The 15,637-nt window shown below is 35.9% G+C and overlaps 1 protein-coding gene and 1 long non-coding RNA gene across 13 annotated transcripts in view; one reads left to right on the top strand and one right to left on the bottom strand.

Moving 5' to 3' along the window:
- LOC129482443 (uncharacterized) overlaps positions 1 to 14,737 on the bottom strand; it is a 95,355-nt gene extending 80,618 nt beyond the window's left edge. For all 4 annotated transcript variants that reach the window (XR_008657703.2, XR_008657704.2, XR_010120727.1 and 1 more), the window contains exon 1: positions 14,638 to 14,737. This is a non-coding gene — a long non-coding RNA (uncharacterized lncRNA). The remainder of the gene's footprint in view (positions 1 to 14,637) is intronic.
- The window catches only part of RORA (RAR related orphan receptor A), a 740,258-nt gene extending 725,311 nt beyond the window's left edge, over positions 1 to 14,947 (top strand). For 7 of the 9 annotated variants that reach the window (XM_063639003.1, XM_055278295.2, XM_063639005.1 and 4 more), the window contains 5 exons: positions 350 to 457; positions 2,147 to 2,257; positions 3,211 to 3,323; positions 5,658 to 5,818; positions 6,041 to 14,947. In XM_063639003.1, the coding sequence (XP_063495073.1) occupies positions 350 to 457; positions 2,147 to 2,257; positions 3,211 to 3,323; positions 5,658 to 5,818; positions 6,041 to 6,212 (665 nt within the window). In that variant the 3' untranslated portion in view covers positions 6,213 to 14,947. Of the gene's footprint in view, positions 1 to 349; positions 458 to 2,146; positions 2,258 to 3,210; positions 3,324 to 5,657 lie in introns of all 9 variants that reach the window. The other 2 variants (XM_055278293.2, XM_055278296.2) reach the window with 1 other exon arrangement.
- The last annotated feature ends 690 nt before the right edge of the window (positions 14,948 to 15,637 follow it).

Raw genomic sequence — 15,637 nt, forward strand, 5'->3', positions numbered from 1 at the left:
TTTGATTCTTGGTTTTAGTACATATGAATCAATGTTTTCCTAGCAACTCTGAGACTCTGCATTGCGAGGTAGAAGAGTGCTAAGGAAGTAATTTATAAATCAACCCTCACTTCCGTTAAACAGGGCTTAGATTCAGCACAACAGTCTTTTAATTACATAGAAAACTCTGCCCTTTTGGATAGACAGCTGATGTCTATCCAAAACTGAGCTAGCTAACTGAGAACCCGCTAGCTAAACTGCACATGACACCCACCATGCTGTCTCAGGAGTCTCTACATGAGCACCTCAGAAACAAACTCACTAACATCCGATGACCCAAATGACCCAAACCATTTCTGCCTCTGCTTAGGTTCTCTAGAGGTGGTGTTTATCAGAATGTGCCGTGCCTTTGACTCTCAGAACAACACCGTGTACTTTGATGGGAAGTATGCCAGCCCTGACGTCTTCAAATCCTTAGGTAAGGGGATATCAAGGTGCCTTTTATTCAAATCGGGGCTATAGGAAAAGATGCGGGTTGAGTGAAAGCTCTGCTTGGACAAAATGAAAACTGTTTATTTAGAAACAAACATTAAGGGGTTTTATACCTATTTTACTTTCTAGTTAGTCACTGTAGAAAAGTCATATAGCTCAAAAGTTTTTTGTCTACATTACATGTAAAGATGTAGAGTTTCATTTTATCTAGTTGGTAATCAAAGGGATTTATATGACCTGTCCTTCCAGTTCCCTTCCAGATTTTAAGAAACCAGATTTGCTGGTGATGTATTATTCAGATAACCTTTAGGATGTGAGTTGATACATAAAATTAAGCAAAGGGCAAAAGCTTTGCCCTTCCATCCCCCTCAAACAGTAACCATTAATGAGACTGAAATGCAGATATCAAAGAAATAAAAGTTATAGTTAAGTGAAACCATGACATATAATTTATAATAAATAATTTTGGGCCAGGCGCAGTGACTCATGCCTGTAATCCCAGCACTTTGGGAGGCCGAGGCAGGAGGATCACCTGAGGTCAGGAGTTTGAGACCAGTCTGGCCAACATGGCAAAGCCCCATCTCTACTAAAAATACAAAAATTAGCTGGGCATGGTGGCGCACGCCTGTAGTCCCAGCTACTCAGGAGGCTGAGGCAGCAGAATCACTTGAAACCAGGAGGTGGAGGTTTAAGTGAGCTGAGATCGTGCCACTGCGCCCCAGCCTGGGTGACAGATTGAGACTCTGTCTCAAAATAATTAATAATAAATTTTGGATTTCTATAAATAAAATGAACATAGTTATTAAGAAGAATGGATAAGTATCTAAAATGAGTGATTTTTTTAAAAAGTTATATGACAGAAGATACATATAATGAACTGTCATGTAGCACATTGCCATTTAAATATATACATTTATATGTAAAACATGCAAATCTGAAGGAATAGACACCAAGCTTAACCAGTCTTTTAGAAAATGGATTATTATTTTAGGGGACTTTCATATTCTGTGTTTTCAGGTTGGTAAATAGTTACAATAGTTTTACCACCAGAATGTGTCATTTGTTAACATTTTTAAGGATGTTTCAGATGAAATAGAGTTGAAAACAAAAATGAGTTAATTTAACATATCAGTTAGAATATGGCTATTAGACTGTATAGGTTAAAAGTATAGGCTCTGAAATCAGACAGCCTAGCTTTGCTTCTTCTTAGGCTGTACTTTCTACCTGTGTGACCATAGGTGCATTACTTTCCTCTCCAAGTCTCAGTTTCCTTACCTCTAAAATTGGGATAATAATAATCCCTCCTTCATAGAGCTGTTTTAAAATAAGAAGAAAGGCAAAGAAATATCTTAGAGCAATACTTGCCACAGTAATCACACAACACAAGTTCAGTCTCATTATTTTGAATGAGGATGATGGTGGCAATGGTGATGTGATGGAAGTGGTGGTGATGGCTAAACAGATTTTTCTTTTAAGATTTTAAACTATTATACTGTAGAAATGTTACTATTATTCCTTCTGATCTTCAACCACTAGATCTCTCTTCACCTTCCCCGTGTTTTTCTCCTAAGACCTCCTATTGAACTTAGGAGAACCTTAGGAAAACCTAAGACCTAGGTTGTTCTCCTAAGACAATAACCAAAATTCTAAACTGTCTTTATTTTCATTTTGGCAGGTTGTGAAGATTTTATTAGCTTTGTGTTTGAATTTGGGAAGAGTTTATGTTCTATGCACCTGACTGAAGATGAAATTGCATTATTTTCTGCATTCGTACTGATGTCAGCAGGTAAGACAACCAAATAAAAATACAAATGGTTTTAGAATTGTCTAAGATAAAGAATTTTTATGAGGCCCATACGTTTAATAGCTATAAAATATTTGGGAGCTACTAAGAGAGGTCTCTACCCTTATTAAATTGGATTTTAAGTCTTCAAATAACACCCTCTCTTCTCCATCCATCCAACACAAACATATGTTCTTTTGAGAAAACCTCATGCCTTTCAGATAAAATGTAAAGAAATGAGAATTGAACAAAATCCAGTCCAGAATTAACCTCCTGATACCAAGAGAAATGCTGTGGTAGAATAGGGTTGCCTTTCTTAACACCAGTCTCCAGGATAACGTGATTTTTAAGACATCCTATTTTTAGTTAAAATCCATTTAGATGTCATCCACTAGATTATCTGAATTTAATCTGTGTTTTCAACCAGTACTGCATGTTTGGAGATAATCACTTTTGCTAAGTTACTACCTTCTATTTGGAAGACTTAGACATAAAGACTTTATCCTAAATTAACAACCCTTAAGTCACTTGGAATTCTACTGACAATTTTAGTTGACAAAGATTACAAGAAAACTTTCATATTTTTCACAAAAGCTAGCAGGATTGATAATGAACATTTCATTCCAAAGTATAATTATTAGAACGTCTCGAGGGGCCATGGTGGTTTCATTTGCACTCATATGAGTATGGCCTCATATTTAATTGTTTATCCTTTGGAAGGGGAGGATCCTTCCTTTAAGTATTGGTAAAAATGGAAAGGTTTAACACCCTGTTTTATAACTTCCTTAGATCACTTTTCACTCCATTAGGAGAAATTTTGAAAGAGGAGTGAAACTGGCCTCTGAGTCTCTAAATATTCATTGTGATATAATTATCTGTAACAAAAGAATCCAGAGAAGGAGGATCCTGACACCATGTCAGAGGAATGCTAAAGAATATCATTTTTTTTTATTTAGATCGCTCATGGCTGCAAGAAAAGGTAAAAATTGAAAAATTGCAACAGAAAATTCAGCTAGCTCTTCAACACGTCCTACAGAAGAATCACCGAGAAGATGGAATACTAACAAAGGTGAGTGCCAAAGGCTTCTAGTTGGCATGGCCTGAACTATCCCCTGGCACAAATCATGCTGCCAGTATGGTCATGTAAGTCATATGACCAATTCCCAAAAGTATGAGAAAGCAACAGGCTACTAAAAAGAAATAAATTTCCATTTCAAAAAAATTCTGTTGAGCCACAACTCATTATTCAGTCTAAATTATACTTACTATAGTTGATTACAAAGTGTCCTGCAACAATAAGGCAATGTAGGAAAAAAAGTTACATTCTAGAAATTCTCTTCCATCAAAGTTGGGCATAAAGCAGAGTTAATATTCTGCACTGATGTAAACTGGAAAAATAATCTTTGAATTTATGTATTTTTTAGAGACAGGGTCTCACTCTGTCTCCCAGGCTGGAGTGAAGTGGCACAATCATAGCTCTATGCAACCCTGAACTTCTGGGCTCAAAAGATCCTCCTGTCTCAGCCTCCTGAATAGCTGAGACTACAGGTATATGTGCTACCACACTTGGCTAATTTATTTATTATTTTTTTGTAGAGATGGGTATCTCGCTATGTTGCCCAGGCTGGTCTCGAACTTCTGGCCTCAAGCAATCCTCCCTCCTCCACCTCCCATAGAGCTGAGATTATAGGAGTAAGCCACCGTGCCCAGCCTATAATCTTTGAATTTAGGAAGAAGTTATAAAGGACTAAAAGACTTAATCAGGATGACCATATATACTAATATTATTTCTACTTCCATTAAATTCATTAGTCATCAACAGTAAATGACTTTTGCATTTTTGTTAATTTCCCATCACTACTCTGTATTCAAAGCATAAGGTTTCATTTTTACCAATCATTATCTTTCACCATAAAAATGATTATAATGCCAATTTTTTAAATGTGCTAATATCCTTCAGTGCTATTGCTAGTAATATATATTTGGTCTTAGAACAATCAGCCGTGTTCTTTCTTATTTTATGTATTTTATTGTGTGAGATGATGTGAGAAGTTTTTGGTTTTGTTTTCTTGTTTATTTGTTTGCTTGTTTTTTTTCTCCTTTATAGCGATGTTAGATCAGAAAGGGGTAACTGGGGGTTAATTGCTGTTTTTGCTTTTGATTTCGCACCTGTTAGGTCAGAAAGGGGTAACTGGGGGTTAATTGCTGTTTTGCTTTTTGATTTTGCACCTGTTAAATGAGCAAACGGGGCAGGAATGGGAAGTAGAAAGGAGGAGCCCTGTCGGGAGCTTCACTCTCCATCTCTTTGCCCAAATGCAAGAGTACCATTAGGATCTCTGATTATAAACAGCACTTAACATGTGGACAAGATCTAGTGAAAACATTTCCTAGAGAAGGTTATTCTGGGTTAAAATAATAAGCAGTTTGCCTTTGTGAGGTGCTTTGGAATCTAAAAATAATTTTGCAAATTGTGTCATTACCCTCAGCTGGTAAATGGTCAATGCTGGGACCTCCATCCAGGCCTTCTGCCTCTATTATTTTGCTTAGACCCAGCATTGCTTTATTACAGGCAAAACTCCTTATCGAAAAGAAACATGTAGTTATCGGAGTTGACTAGTGCCAGTTCTGCATAAAATGTGTAGAGGATGCCATCACCTCCAGTTGCAGTGCCTTCACTACCCACCCACCACTGCCCTCACCCGCTTCTCTATCACCAGACATCTTTTTGCACAGTGGTAGAAGGCAGGATTCCAGGAAGTAGAGCAGAGGGCATCTTGGAGTAGAAGGAGAAATCAAGAGCCTTGGGTTCTGTATGAGTCTGCTGCTGACAAGCTGTGACAACTTTTGCTTATGAACAGCTTTTCTAGTTATTATTCATCTTGAAAATCATATTTAATGTATACTTGGCATTCTATGACATGACTATATCATCATTTATTTATTTATTTTTTTAAGAGACAGAGTCTCACTCTGTCACCCAAGCTGGAGCGCAGTGGTGCAATCACAGCTCACTGAAACTTCTACCTCCTGGGTTCTAGCAATTCTCCTGCCTCAGCCTCCCCAGTAGCTGGGATTACAGGCGCACACCGCCATGCCTGGCTAATTTTTTTTTTTTTTTTTTTTTTTAGTAGAGACAGGGTTTCACCGTGTTGCCCAGGCTGGTCTCGAACTCCTGAGCTCAGGCAATCCAATCGCCTCAGCCTCCCAAAGTGCTAGAATTACAGGCGTGAGCCACCGCGCCCAGCCATCATTTATTTTTACCAATCCTCTGCTACTGGATGTTTAAGTTGCTTTAAGTGTGTTTCACCATTGTAAACAATGTCATAGAGATCATTCAGATTCCCTGATCTTTGATGCTTATGCCTGTTCTTGCCTGATGGTGTGTCCTTTCTTTCACTTACAGTTAATATGCAAGGTGTCTACATTAAGAGCCTTATGTGGACGACATACAGAAAAGCTAATGGCATTTAAAGCAATATACCCAGACATTGTGCGACTTCATTTTCCTCCATTATACAAGGAGTTGTTCACTTCAGAATTTGAGCCAGCAATGCAAATTGATGGGTAAATGTTATCACCTAAGCACTTCTAGAATGTCTGAAGTACAAACATGAAAAACAAACAAAAAAATTAACCGAGACACTTTATATGGCCCTGCACAGACCTGGAGCGCCACACACTGCACATCTTTTGGTGATCGGGGTCAGGCAAAGGAGGGGAAACAATGAAAACAAATAAAAGTTGAACTTGTTTTTCTCATGCATATGATTTCCATTATGCCTACAGATATGGACCCTTTTTCTGTCTTGACTTCTTGATCGTTGACCTCTGTTTACAACAGAAGGAGGGTACTAAAGTCGGAGGATTTCCTTTTCTTGTAGCTCACTGCCCACAGACTTTCTACAGAGTCACCAATCTGTCAGTAACAACAGCGAGTCCAGCAATAATCGGTGACTGATGTGCATAGCGGAGGTTGCGGCATTATTTTGCACAACTAGCTCTTTGTTTCATGAAGGAAGTTTTTATTTTTTCACCGATTATTGCCAGTCCGCAGGATGGCATGAAAAGGGTCCATAGCAGTAGCAACAATAGCATTATAATATATTACAGGGTAAATGGGCATGAAGACTATATATAGCTAAAAGAGATATTGTTTATATATTGTTTTAAGTAATATAAAATGTAGTTACTGGTGTAGCTTTTCCTGTTGAATTGATAAGGCACTTTCATTTTGCACCTTTTTCTTTAAATTAAATGCTAGCGTGTTCACTGTCGTGTCGCATGTGCACCAGAAACACAAGTTTAACTGAGAAGGCTTGGAAGGTACGTTGGGAGGTATTTATGCTGCTGTTTACAAAATTACTTTTAAAAGACTGGCTGGTCATATCTAGAAACCACCACGTTGGATTTTTTTTTTTTTTAACATGTGAATTTAGAATTAGAAACGGAACTCTCCCTAAATTATACTTTCCTTTTTGGTTAAGTTTAATGATAGATGTGTTTATGCTTCATACAAAGTTGAATGATTGATTGGCGCGGTGGACGTATACCATTATGATCATTTTTTTTTAAAGCTTTTTAAAATGCCACCTCATGGAGGTGAGAGGGAGGAGAAGCTCATTTTACACAATTCAGTAGTTAAATATGGACTTGGTCTCAACTTGGAATTCTTATGTTTTGAGAACAAATCAATAACCAGAATATTTATTGGAATCTAGCCTTTATTATAAGAAGGACCCAAAGATTATATCTTGAGCAAATGCACACTCCCCATGTGAGGATATGAAGCATTTACTTTGTGAATGTTTATGTTCTTGATATAATCTAGGAACCCTATGAGTTTATCTCAGAGTGAACTAATTCTAGATTTGTTGTCAATAGATGCTATAATTCAAGAATGTTGCTCTCCATATTTGAAAAACGATGGATAGGAGGGTGAGGGAAGCATACAATGTTGAACCAGTTTCTCTTATTTAGATATTAAATACTTTAAGCCTTTAAAGTGAAGTTGATGCTAGCTGCAAACATTTACTCTTGTATTTATCTTCACTAGGAAACTGTAGACTGTAATTTATTTTATTAAATATTTAGAAGATTATTTGGCTTGTGTGTTCAGGTGAGAAACACTGAGTTGTTTTTGTTTAATTTCATGGTTATTTTAATAATCCCTAGTGAGGGAAGGGGAAAGGAATAGTCTGTTAAACAGGTGTGCATATTTTAAAAACAAGTGACCTTTTGGGAATGTAGGCATTTAGACGATGATTTTAGTCGCACTAGGGGTGGGATTCAAACTACTGGTCAAAGACCATTTTGTACAGAAAAGGGAACATCTCTGATGGGTGTTAATGTAGGAGTTTCCACGCAGCCCTTTATGTCCGAGAAATAGTCTCCTCTGCCATTGGGGTCCCTGCGGAATCTTCTACAGGAATTGCAGCTCTTCACGTCATGCTGGGTTACCAGCATGGGCTTCCCAGAGCACTTCACTCTGTTTCTAACTCCACTGACTTTTCTGACTTGTTTCCTGAGGGACTTGGAAAAGGGGAAGGTATTATTCACATAGATGTGTGTATGAAGCCTAAATAACATCCAATTTTTTTTCCAAAAACATAGTAAGGGTTTAACCATAAATAGAAGAGTAATATTCCTTTAAATTTCTTACAGGCATGTAAAATTTTATGTGTTTATAGAGAGATGCTGTCAGCAGATAGTATTTATATTGGGGCAAGAAGGGTTAAATCAAATCTTTAAGTAAGCATAGTTCCTTTAAAGATCAATAGTATTTATACTCTGAAAAGAGTACCAAGCTTAGTTCAGTTATTTATTCATCCATTTTTTTCCTATTGTTTCTCCTCTATGGGGAAATGGTGTTTTGTTTTTGTTTGAGTTTTGTGTTTTGGTTTTTTGGTTTTGGTTTTTTTTTTTTGTCATTCAGATTCACTAAATTTGGGGATGGTTTTATTAAAGTATATTAACTTCTTTTTAACCAAAGCTTTCTGAATATGACCAGCCTCAGGTGCTAGCGCATTAAAGAGCAACTAAACCTAATTCCAGTGTCGATCTGTGAAATAATAAAAGCTAATTGAATTTCTCTAAGGGTGAGAGAGAACATAATGATGAACTTAAAAAGAAATTCCTTTTCCCAGAAAGGATTCTGCATGTACCTACAAACAATCATGCTCTAACCACAGTAATAGTCATGCCATGGTGACATTGCTTTTACAGTAAACCAAGATAGGTAATATGATGCTTCTTCCCAGGTGTTTCTGAAAGAAAAGCAGGGGTGGAGCTTAAGAGCCAAGTCCACTGATTGACATAGGAGAATGGAATTGTGGACAGAGACATGCTCCGTGAAACAAGGAAACAACTGACTACTATTTGGATCTAAGTTGGGATCTGATGTTAAACAATAAATTCAGTTTAAAAAAACATATGGGGCTCAGAAAAGAATGCGAAAAACTTTGCATTTTCCTTTCTTCATTATTATAAAAACACCTATGTGATGACATAAAATACTTGGGTGATATCAGAACAATTATCCTTAATAGTTCTTATAATTAAAGTTTCCTAAACTTCAATCTCCAATAGTCTTTTAAGGATTGGAACCACATCACTGTCAGCCCCGCTGCTACAATGCCTTTATACAATTTTTTTTACATAAGGCAAATAAGGCTTTTGTACAAAGCCTGAATACCTTCTGTTCCAATGGTGTCCAAATGGTTATTATATTGTGAAAAACCTGGCCTTGGTCACAGTGCAAACAAAAGTATAGATGAAAGTGCTTTTTGGACAGTTTGCAAATGTGTTAAAGCTATGGATTTTTTTTAAAGTGTTCAGCATCTTAACGTGTATTAAAGCTATGGATTTTTTTAAAAGTCTTCAGCATCCTAATTCACCCTTTCTAACTTAAGAAAAACATGACTTAAGACACTGTTTCTAAGTTTGGTTGTTCTTTATAGTGTGGATACCCAGTTATCTGTGAGCGTATGGGGGTGGGCTGAGGGTCAGGTGAGGAAGGAGTGTGTGTGTGTGTGTGTGTGTGATTTGCATGTGTATGATGTGTGTGCGTCGGACCGCTTCTAGGCTACTAAGTGTCAATGGAAAAGAAAATGTATTCAAAATACTTAAATCAAAACTAGAAGATGGGGAAAAAAAGATTTATTCTATACAAAGCCTTGTCTGGACCACTTTAGAGAGACTTCTATTTTTTTAACCCTTCTATAAATATTTGATGGCACTTGAAATATTCCTGCAATAAAATGTGATTTGTGTAAAGAAAAAAAGATTTTGTAATGTGAAACAAAGAAAGAAAGTAATGTAATTTTCTAAAAAAAAAAATACAAACAAACAAACTTTGTATTATTTTCTTGATGGAATTTGTCTATCTGTCTTTGGAAAACTTTTTATTTCATTGAATGTGCCATAGTAGAAATGTGTGTTTTTAGTTTTAGACTAAGGAATAGCTAGTTGTTGTGTTCCGACATTCCAAAATGCAAAACAACCTAGTAGTATCTTTCATGAAAAGGTTTAAGTAGTATGTAAGCTTCTCTCATTGTTGCTTTTTTGCACATGTTCTTCATTCCTCTCTAGTGCAATATGTACATAGAGCACTTGCGGGTGTACCTTGATCCCTCAGGGAAAAATACATATTTGTACAGTTTTTTGGGGTTTTTTTGTTTTTTGGTTTTTTTGTTTTGCCTTTTGTTTTTGGCTAAGGAATGTCGATCGAATCACTTGTTATTGTTGAGGGGCAGCCAGATAATAATCCTAAAGCCACTGTTTCAAACATTGATTGTTTAAATCATATGTCCTTCCAATGCTATTATTTTAAGATAATAATAAAAAGTTATTTTCTGACAGTTCTTTGTGCTGATTGGTGAAAAACAAGGGTAAATAAGCACCTTATAATTGACTTACTGTGAATGACAATCCATCTTGGTATCAACGATAGAAGCCCTATCATTTTGGAGTTGGGGTTAAGAGTCAGAAACAATGTGCTCAGGGATCTCCTAAAACTCTTAAAACAGGGTGGCCAGTACTACTGGGACAAATTGTTTTTTATTATTAATAATAATGATAATAATACTATCCCTCCAAGGCACAAGTGAACTATATAGAACTGCGTGTGTGTAAACTCTTTACTCTCGTCTCATTTTGTTGAGTTCAGAACTTGACGTGCTCTTCAGTCTTGTGTTTCAAAACACTGAATAACTTCCAAAGCAAAGTTATGCCAGTGTGTTCAAAAGATAAATTAATAATGTACCAGCAAAGAGCATCAAAGTATAGTCCTTGCATATTCCAGTTACCATTTCTCTAATAATTAAAATATTCATGATAAATATATATATATATAGCATCATATGTTAAAAACTATTTCAAATTCTACATATTAAGGATGAAAATTTTAAAAACCAGTAATAAGAGGAGAGACCTGCCTATCAGTACAGTGATATAGGTAAAAGATAAAATATGTTTTTAAAATACCAGCAATTAACTATTGTTTTCATGTGCTCTCCTCTAGAAGCAAACCAAAAATTCCTTCATGGAAAACAATTCTTACTTCTACATGTGTAGTTTATATCTGATGCATTACAAGAGCTAATGTTTAAAGACAAAACAAAACCTGCCTATATAGACAGCAGCAACTCGAGCCAACATTTAGTGTTACATGTTATATTTTTGAAATACAGTTTTGTTATCATATTCCACATATTACTTTCCATAAAGTCAGAGAAGTTGAATTGTTGGCTCTGATTCTTCCACCTTGGGATATACATTCACAAGAAGATTTATATATTTTCTTACTATGATAGAGGAACATAATCTGGGAAAACTTCCCATGTCTATAAGATGAAAAGGATACCTTTACCATGTTGTTTTGGATAATAAAGAATATGGAAAATGGTAGAAATCTCTCCTGTGTGTATTCGTATATGTGTGTATACACACACACGTTGACATTTTTACATAACATGTGATTGCCACTTCTTATAAAGTTATGATATAGAACCCCATGAAAACAACTTTATATTATAGATCAAATAATGTGCCCAGAAATGCAATTGCAACAGCAAATCTTGATCTATTGGTAATAGTCTATGATACAGGTCTTCATTCTATCCCTAAACATAATGTTAGTAAAGACATTCCATCAGATTTTATTATAGAGAACTTCCTATTGCTATTTATTTTTAAGAGATGAGAAGACTGACTAGCAATGTCTCCACAGTGCAGTTGCTTTCACTTCTGGGTCTGTCTGTCTGTTTGTGTAGGTGAGATCAGTGTTGTCAGGCTCTCAGAATAATTTTTAAAAGAATCCAGAAGCCTGACTTCATACCAAGTAGCCATCCTAGATGGGCAGGAGGGGATCTCCATGTTCAACCAAACCCTCAGAACTTAGAGCAATAAATACATTCAGTCATTTATTTATAAATGAATGACAGAATATTCAATCCAAATAGAAACAACCTTTTTTCAGTGATGCAACATAACATGGAGTCTTATATTGAGAAAGTGAGTATGAATATTTTAAATAGATGCCTAGGAAATCTGTGTTTGCTGTTTACATTTAGTGTACTTTGCCACATTAGCAGTACCACACTTTTACTTGCATCCTTCTAAGAACTAATGAAAGATAGCTTGCTATTAGCTTTGACATGCTGCACATGCCATTATGTTGTTCTCTAAGAACAACTAAATTCTCTCCAGTGTTCACGTGATTCCTTTTTCATCATTATTACTTTAATGTGGATGAATACTATTTCTAGGAACTTGATTATCATTGAACAGATTGCATATGTAAATGCAGATAATTCTTGAGCAATATAGTGAAAATGCTTTCACAAAAAAAAATCCATATGTACTGTATACATCTTCCTGAATCCAAAATTCTCTTGTTATCCACACAGTTTGAAATCTCATATTAAACAGTGGTAAATTTTTAAACATTAGGACATTAGCTGGCTGCTTCTATAAATGTACCTGTATTGTCTGCCTGCTCCTTTTGTGGAGATGTGTTTTTGTATTGGATGTTTGGGCCAATGGGAGGCTTCAAGCTACAACATATTTTCCCAGTTTAAATAATATTTAACATATGACAAACCCCAGACAAGGCTTTTAATATGTATAAAGAACTGCAGTGTTAGGTGGTTTATTTGCAAACCGTTTTCAATGTTGTCCATTTTTATGGCACCTTTAACAATATTCTTGTTTCCAAAGTACAAAAAAAATAGGTTAAATAATCTAGCCATAACTGAATGTCAAGCAATAAAACAAATGACTTTTGTGCATAGACTTAAAAAATACAAATTTTAGACATCTGCATGTAAATGCAATCTCTTGTTTACTGCTTTCTTCAACTTGAGCAATTGATTCCTTATTTACTATTAACTTAAGAACTTGTAATGGCCTGTAAACATTTTCTCTCTTACTCTTCTTTCAAATTTACCTGTCCCTGCTTTTGAGTCATAATATTTAATGTTGTTCTGCACATCTCTATACAGTTAACTTTTTGGCTTTCATTCTGTATAGATAAGAAAATGTTATATTATAAACAGCCTACTCAGTGCAAATATTTATCTGTTTATCAAATCCACAATATGCTGTATAATACCGGTTTTACTATATAATCTATTTTAGACATAGCTGTTTAGAACTAGAGTGTGCTATTTTTGTGTTTTTCTGATGTGTGGTGCTAGACAAGTTACTTTTGTGAACAACAAAAATTATCCCTTTTATTCCTAGACAATACCACCTTTGGGTCTTGTTAATTTCACTGAGTATAACTATATATTTGTATATATATACATATATATATATATCTACCTATGCCCAACTGGCAGCTGTATCAGAGTGCTGGATTTGGGACATGCTTTTCTCTTTAAATCCATAATATCATTATATAAATTATTCTAGAGTGTATTTAATTAGGATAAAATTACTTCCTTAGTATGGATATTTGACATCTATAGGGTGAATTTGTTTATAAATATGGCTATATGGAAACTTATTAGCATTTACTTTATGTTTGCTACTTGGCTTTATAGCATATCTCCTAAGCTGAAAAATAATTTGCCAGGCCTTCAAGATCCTAAAGAAACTTGTTTAATGGAGTAATATACTTTTTTTTCTTATTAAGGAATTATATTATTGGCATCTAACACAGTTGTATTCTTAGCTCCTATTATAGATAATAGGCATTGATATAAAATATCCTAGATGGCTTGATGGCAGAATAAACCTTTCCCCTCCTACCTGAGTCATGAGAAGGATGGAGACGTCCTCTGCCATAACATGGGCCATAAAGCAAATTCGACACGGGATGTTCTGTTTCAGTACGACCTCAACCAGTTCCATGAACTGAGTGAAGGACCTTCATTTTTAAAGTTATTTAATAAGTAGCTTAATTAAGCCTTTCTACCCATTCTCCCAAGATCTATTGGCATTATTGAAAAGCAAAGTTTATCAAATATCTAACTAAGGATGTAGTTAACCTTATTAAATATTGATTAGAATTGTTCTGTAATATTACTGAATTTGTAAGATCTTTAGCAAAGATTTTTGAGCAATTTATAAATGTAGAGCAAATGTTTCTGTTTACTGCACTTTTTGTAATTGAAGGTGATAAATTCTCAAGCCATGATTATTGGCTTCCATGCACTGCAATATTTACCCACAATTCTAGACATTTTCCATTTTTGTGGAAGAGTTGCTGTTACCTTAATTATAAATGCAATTGTGTGGTTAATGAGAGCTAATGCTAGTAGTTAACCTTTTAAAGTGGATTGGCTACAGTTGAGGGAGATATCTCTTTTAATATAAATCACATCATTCCTTAACTGCCTTGCTTGTAAAGAGATTGAAACCTTTTTTTTAAAGCACCATTTAGCATCCTAAGCTTCCTGAGGGTAGAGATTGTATCTCTTTGCGTCTGCACAATGGCTAGCACATGTCAGCATTTGACAATTGTTAAATGATAACAAGTGTGCCCCAATTAAAACATTTTTCCTGGGTTGTTTTGTTAAATTTATAAAGTAAGCCAAGCCTTACGGTTAACATTCTCCTCCACAACCAAGTATTAAAGCCACATTTAAAAAGACCACATGAAATGCTGATTCTAATTGTGTGTAGGTCTTGAGGATTAAGCACACAAATTTCACAAACCTCTGTTTGAGTAAACAAACTCAGCCTTCTGTAAATATACATGCAAGTTTGGAAACAGTAATACTGTACCTATAAATATATGCTGTCTGTTTTGTGTACAGTATGTAAAAACTCCTTTTCTGCCACACTAAAAATGCAAGCCATTTATGGGAATCCTAAAACTAGTATTGAACTAAAACTTTGCTAATGATCTTTATTAGAGGATCATCCAACTTTTCACTTACCTTGGGTTTTCTTTTCAATTCACTCTTACAGTAGTCTGCTTATTTCCAGCTGTTTATTTTATCAAGTCCTGAATTTAAAAAAAAAATATTTTGATTCATTTTGTAAATACAAGCTGTACAAAAAAGAGAGATTTAATGTTGTCTTTTAAATACTCCAATTTTCATTCTAATATGAATGTTGTTATATTGTACTTAGAAACTGTACCTTTAATATTACATTACCTTTATTAAAAGTGCATTGAACACATCAATTTTAGATGTGCTTTATGTACTGTTATCCTATAATAAAACTTCAGCTTCTAATGGAAAACTTGCCTTGTTTTTCTTTTTTCTGGGTTATTGAATTGGACTGTACATAGTTTCCTAGCTTACATCTTGTCTCTAGTGAAGGGTCTAGGAGAGACTCGGTAAGTGTGGTCCAGACTAGCAGCACGGCATCTCCTGCGACTTTGTTGGAACTGCAGAATCCCAGCACCATCCAGACCTACTAAATCAATCTCCATTTTTATAGGATCCCAGGTGATCCGTATGCACATTAAAGTGTGAGAAGCACTGGTGTATACTACAGCACTTTTTTTTTTTTGAGACGGAGTTTCGCTCTTGTTGCACAGGCTGGAGCCCAATGGCGCGAGATCTCCGCTCACCGCAACCTCCCCCTCCCAGGTTCAAGCAATTCTCCTGCCTCAGCCTCCCAAGTAGCTGGGATTACAGACATGCACCACCACGCCCGGCTAATTTTGTATTTTTAGTAGAGACGGGGTTTCTCCATGTTGAGGCTGGTCTTGAACTCCTGACCTCAGGTGATCCACCAGCCTCAGCCTTCCAAAGTGCTGGGATTACAGGCGTGAGCCACCGCGCCCGGCTTTTTTTTTTTTTTTTTGGAGATGGAGTCTCACCCTGTTACCGGGCTGGAGTGCAGTGGTGCGATCTTGGCTCACTGCAACCCCTGCCTCCCAGGTCCAAGCGATTCTCCTGCCTCAGCCTCCCGAGTAGCTGGGAC

The sequence above is a fragment of the Symphalangus syndactylus genome, chromosome 5 (genome assembly GCF_028878055.3).
Source record: "Symphalangus syndactylus isolate Jambi chromosome 5, NHGRI_mSymSyn1-v2.1_pri, whole genome shotgun sequence".
Lineage (NCBI taxonomy): Eukaryota > Metazoa > Chordata > Mammalia > Primates > Hylobatidae > Symphalangus > Symphalangus syndactylus.